This window comes from Arachis ipaensis, chromosome B03, assembly GCF_000816755.2.
Source record: "Arachis ipaensis cultivar K30076 chromosome B03, Araip1.1, whole genome shotgun sequence".
Lineage (NCBI taxonomy): Eukaryota > Viridiplantae > Streptophyta > Magnoliopsida > Fabales > Fabaceae > Arachis > Arachis ipaensis.
Window position 1 is genome coordinate 99,536,841 of NC_029787.2, and position 6,000 is coordinate 99,542,840.

At 37.9% G+C, this 6,000-nt stretch overlaps 1 protein-coding gene across 1 annotated transcript; it reads left to right on the forward strand.

Moving 5' to 3' along the window:
- LOC107633435 lies at nucleotides 1,644–2,297 on the forward strand. Its single transcript, XM_016337064.1, has 2 exons — nucleotides 1,644–1,845; nucleotides 1,963–2,297. Exons 1-2 carry the CDS (start codon nucleotides 1,644–1,646, stop codon nucleotides 2,295–2,297), a joined length of 537 nt encoding a protein of 178 aa, XP_016192550.1.

Below are 6,000 nucleotides of genomic sequence, written 5' to 3' on the forward strand. Positions count from 1 at the left end.
GGCCAAGTTATTGATGCTGAGCATTTAAGAACTTTTCATTAGTATTTCTTGTAGAAAAGTTATGACTTTTGCTTAATAATTATATGATTTTCAAGGCTATTTTATTAGTCCTTTGATTTCCTTGGTTTCATGATTCTTGCAGGAAAATTTTAGGAAAAGAGAAGCGAAAGAATACGGAGGAATCAAGAATTGAAGACAAGTGCAAAGAGAATTTGTGGATGTTGTCAATGCCGACTTCTTCACACTCCAATGAGCATAACTTGAGCTGCAGAGGTCTAATTTGATGCAGTTCCAACGGCATAGTATTGGGCCACATTGTCTCAAGCAACAGAATTTTTGTGGACCCGACCAAGATTGATATTATATCTAGCTTGTCTTACCCCTCCTCGGTGAGGGAGATACATTCATTTCTGGGACATGTAGATTTCTACAGGTGATTTATCAAGGATTTCAATGGAATTGCCTTACCCCTCTCAAGATTGCTTTAGAAGGAGATGACGTCTGATTTCAATGATGCTTGCAAGGAAGCGTTTGACACACTAAAGGATGCCTTAACCAAAGCTCCCATAGTGCGAGGGCCGAATTGAAGTAACCCATTCGAGATTATGTATGATGCATCTAACCATACAGTGGGGGCCGCACTTGCACAACACGATGGTAAGGATCCTTATGTCATTGCCTATGCTTCTAAGACTCTAGATAGTGCACAATCTAATTATACTACCACCAAGAAAGAGTTGATGGCTATTGTCTTTGCTTTAGATAAATTTTGAGCCTACTTGCTTGGCTCTAAGGTGGTAATATATTCGGGTCATACGACTTTAAAATTTCTTTTGGCAAAGAAGGAGTATAAACCTAGATTAATTCGTTGGATTTTACTTCTCCAAGAATTTGATCTAGAAATCAAAGATATAAGTGGAACACAAAATTTAGTGGCGAACCACTTAAGCTGCCTTGATTATTGGAAGTTTGATTCCACCCCTATCAATGATTCTTTTCCTTTAGACACCTTGCAAGCAATTTTTGAAGTTACACCATGGTTTGCATCAATTGCTAATTACTTGGTAGGTCGCACTTTTCCTCCAAATTTTTCTAAGCACCAAAAGGACAACCTGAAAAGCAAGTCCAAGTACTATATCTGGGATGACCCTTACTTGTGGAGGTGTGGGGCCGATCAAGTAATTAGGAGGTGTGTGGCTCAATCAGAAGTCTAGTCTATATTAGAGCCGTGCCACTCTTCTGAAAGTGGTGTTGGGCCTCAAAGAATGGTAAAGAAGGTACTAGACTGCAGATTTTGGTGGCCAACCCTGTTTAAAGATGCAACCCTCTTTTGCAACTCATGCCATCAATGCCAAAGATTTAGTAATGCATCCAAGAGGAATGAAATGCCTCAACAACCTATGTTGTTTTGTGAGATTTTGTTTTGTTTGGGGCATTGACTTCATGGGTCCATTTCCAAAATCAAATGGATTTTTGTATATTTTGTTAGCCGTTGATTATGTTTTTAAGTGGGTGGAAGCAATTCCAACCCGCACTGATGATGCTAACATTGTTGTCTCTTTTGTGAGAAATCACCTTATCTCTTGCTTTGGGTCGCCACGAGCAATTGTGAGCGATCAAGGCTCCCATTTTTGCAACAGAAGATGGAAACATTAATGCAGAAGTATAACATTATTCATAAGGTGGCCACTGCTCACCACCCACAGACAAATAGACAAGTTGAGGTATCTAACCAGGAAATTAAGAGGATTCTAGAGAACATGGTAAAGCTCCATAGGAAAGATTGGAGCACTCGATTAGGGGATGCCTTGTGGGCCTACCGGACCGTCTATAAGACTCCAATAGGCATGAGTCCCTTCCGGTTGGTCTATGGCAAAGCTTGCCATCTCCCGATTGAGATAGAGTATAAAGCATATTGGGTGGTTAAGGAGTGCAACATGGGGTTATAAAAGGTGGGTGTAGAAAGAAAGCTACAGTTGGAGGAGTTAGAGTGTTTAAGGTTGGGGGGTTATGATAATGCCCACATATACAAAGAAAGAACTAAAGCGGTGCATGATCGGCATATCAAGCGGAAGAAATTCCAAGTGGGTGATTTGGTACTACTATACAACTCAAGGTTGAGGTTGCTACCCGGGAAGCTCAGATCAAGATGGAATGGTCCGTATATTGTTGATAAAGTTGTGTCCTATGGAGTTGTTCACTTACATCATCCTACTAGTGCTACCATCTTCAAGGTGAATGGTCATAGGCTCAAGTTATACCATCATACCAATCCCAAGAGTGACAAGGAGGTGTAGATTTTTCTCTTGAAGGATCCACCTGGAGCTTGCAAATGAAGTTCATGCCCGTCCAACTTAAGGGCGTTAAGGAAAGTGATCGGTGGGAGACATTCCAGCATGGTATGATCTTCCTTGTGTATAGCTTCTTTTGCTTAATTTTCATCTCTTTGGTTGAATTTCTTGAGCATTGGTTAGTTAGATTTGAACTATAAGTGTTTTATGAGATTTTCATTGTAGTTAGTTTGATTATTTTGGTTTCTTTTGTTAGTGACATGGAATTCTAGGTGTTTTATGATATTTTGCTTGCTTAGATATTGAAATTGCTATTATAGCTACTCTTATATTTGTTTAAAAAAAAGAGGGTCATGTGTACGCTTGACCCCCCCTATCCGAGGGAAATGGCTATCATGCATGGATTGTACCTGTGGCGTGCCTGAAGAACTGAAGATTGATGGTTTAGAAGTTATAGTAAACTCTCGTTGCAAGTATAGTTACTAAACCAAGCAATCAACCTTTCTTACAAACGTTTTGGTTGTCATAAGTAACAAACCCCTAAATAAATTGATAACCGAAGTATTTAAACCTCGGGTCATCTTCTCAAGGAATTGCAGGGAGGTATGTTCTTATTATTGGTTATGAGTCTTGTAAATTGGTGGTTTTGAAAGTAAGGGAGCAGTATGTTAAATGATAAGAAGAATAAAATAAATAAATAACTATAAAATAAACTCTTGGCAAGTTATGAGGATTGGAAGTCCTATCCTAGTTATCCTTATCAATTGTGATGAGAATTGGATTTTCACCCACTTTGTTAACCTCTAACTATGAAGGTAAGTTAAGCAAATGAATTAATTTTTTGAATCCTAAAGTCCTAGTCTTTCCTTGGAGAAGGGCTAGAGTTATTGGATCTCAAATTAATTCTTGAAGAATTCCAATTTTCAATCAACAAGGAGTTTGATAACTCAAGTGTGTCCAATTTATCAAGTCATCAATTAAAACCAAGAATATAAAAAGCTAAACAAAAATCATAAATATGAAATACCTCAAATTGCAGTAATAAAAGAAATCAAATCTAACATGGAAGTTCATAAATTAAATTAGAAAAATAAATAAAAGGAACATTGAACCTGTGATCGCAAAAGATGAAATAATCATAAACTGAAAAGAATCCTAATTCTAAATCCTACGAGAGAGGAGAGAACCTCTCTCTCTAAAAACTACATCTAATCCTAAAATTGTGAATTTGAAAGCTTGTTATGAATGGATGCATTCCCCCACTTTATAGTCTCTAATCTATGTGTTCTGGGCTGAAAACTGGGTCAAAAACAGCCCAGGTACGTTCAGGTTGCGGCAAAGCGACGCGGAGGCGTCGTCCACGCGTTAGCGTGGATTGAAGTTCGCAGATGCGACGTTGGCGCGTCATTCACGCGTTCGCGTCACCTAAATTCAGAGCAGTTATGGCAAATTATATATCGTTGCGAAGCCCCGGATGTTAGCTTTCCAACGCAACTGGAACTATCTCATTTGGATCTCTGTAGCTCAAGTTATGACCGTTTGAGTGCGAAGAGGTCAGGCTGGACAGCATAGCAACTTCTTCAACTTCTTGTATTCCTTTCACTTTTGCATGCTTCCTTTCCATCCTCCAAGCCATTCCTGCCCTGTAATCTCTAAAATCACTTAACACACATATCAAGGCATCTAATGGTAATAAGAGAGGATTTAAACATAGGGAACTTAAGGCCAAAGAAGCATGTTAAAGCACATAATTAGGAAGGCAAATGTAAAACCATGCAAATAGTATGAATAAGTGGGTAAAGAGTTGATAAAAACCACTCAATTGAGCAAGAGATAAACCATGAAATAGTGGTTTATCAACCTCCCCACACTTAAACATTAGCATGTCCTCATGCTAAGCTCAAGAGAAGCTATAAAGATGAAGAGGAATGGTAGATTAATATGAAATGCAGCCTATCTATACGAATGCAACTACATACAAAATGTTTCTACCTACTTAGTTAAAAGTAAACAAATCCTTCAAGAAGAAATATGAACTGGATTTCACTAATTCAAATCATGAAAATGAAGTACAAATAGACTTGCAAGAAGAAAATAGCTCATGAAAGCAGGGAACAAGGAATTGAGCATCGAACCCTCACTGGTAGTGTATACACTTTAATCACTCAAGTGTTTAAGGTTCGATTCTCTCAATTATCTACTAACCTTGCTTTCTAAGGCTTGCTTTTCTTCTACCATTCAACAAAAATTTAATGCACAGACACACATATCAAGAGGTCTTTTAAGGGTTGTAATGGAGTTAGGGTCAAGGTAGGATTGTATATGGCTAAGTGGACTAAAATCTGAATCCTTAATTAACTTAAACTTTCCACCTAACTTTAGACAATCCATGTAATCATAATACCACCTCTAATTATCCATTAACCATGTTTTCCACATATTCATGCATCCTAATTTTAAGTACAGTACATATGCATTACTTTCACCACTTACTTTGGGGCATTTTGTCCCCTTTTACTTATTTGCACTTTTTTTTTCTTTTTTTTCTCATTTTTTTCTCTTTATTATTTATATATTATTTTTTTTTCTTTTGTTTTTCTCAGTGCATATGATTAATTTTATGAACATGTCCTAAATATTTCTTTCACATTTTCAGAAAATTCTAACATACTCAATTCTCAAACTAGATGTTTCCAAACCCACTTTTCCCCACACTTAATTCATGAGCACTCTCACTAGTCTAAGCTAACCAAGGATTCAACTTAAGGACATTATTGTTTTCTGCTTAGAGTTAATGATGTGCTAAAATAAATAACAGAGGGGTAAAAATAGGCTCAAATTGGTTTGCAAAGGATAATGAGAGGTAAAGCCATATGGGTATGTGATGAGCGGATAATTTATACGCTTTTTGGCATTGTTTTTAGTATATTTTTAGTAGGATCTAGTTACTTTTAGGGATGTTTTCATTAGTTTTTATGTTAAATTCACATTTTTGGACTTTACTATGAGTATGTGTGTTTTTCTGTGATTTCAGGTATTTTCTGGCTGAAATTGAGGGACTTGAGCAGAAATCAGATTCAGAGGTTGAAGAAGGACTGCTGATGCTGTTGGATTCTGACCTCCCTACACTCAAAGTGAATTTTCTGGAGCTACAGAACTCGAAATGGCGCGCTTCCAATTGCGTTGGAAAGTAGACATCCAGGGATTTTCAGTAATGTATAATAGTCCATACTTTGCCCAATTTTAGATGATGCAAACTGGCGTTCAACGCCAGTTCTCTGCCCAATTCTGGCGTCCAGCGCCAGAAAAGGATCCAAAACCAGAGTTGAACGCCCAAACTAGCACAAATACTGGCGTTCAACTCCAAGAAGGACCTCTACACGTGCAGCACTCAAGCTCAGCCCAAGAACACACCAAGTGGGCCCCGGAAGTGGATTTATGCATCAATTACTTATTTCTGTAAACCCTAGTGACTAGTTTATTATAAATAGGACCTTTTACTACTGTATTAGACATCTTGGATCCTGGATTGTATTCTGATCCTGTGATCACGTTTTAGGGGGCTGGCCATCTCGGCCATGCCTGGACCTTCCACTTATGTATTTTCAACGGTAGAGTTTCTGCACTCCATAGATTAAGGTGTGGAGCTCTGCTGTTCCTCAAAGATTAATGCAAAGTACTACTGTTTTCTATTCAATTCATCTTATTT

Excerpts from the sequence above, each read along its gene's own strand:
- LOC107633435 (XM_016337064.1), top strand. The coding sequence starts at position 1,644 with ATGGAAACATTAATGCAGAAGTATAACATTATTCATAAGGTGGCCACT. Across the intron at positions 1,846-1,962 it reads CGTCTATAAGACTCCAATAG|AAAGAAAGCTACAGTTGGAG; the intron begins GCATGAGTCCCT and ends AGGTGGGTGTAG.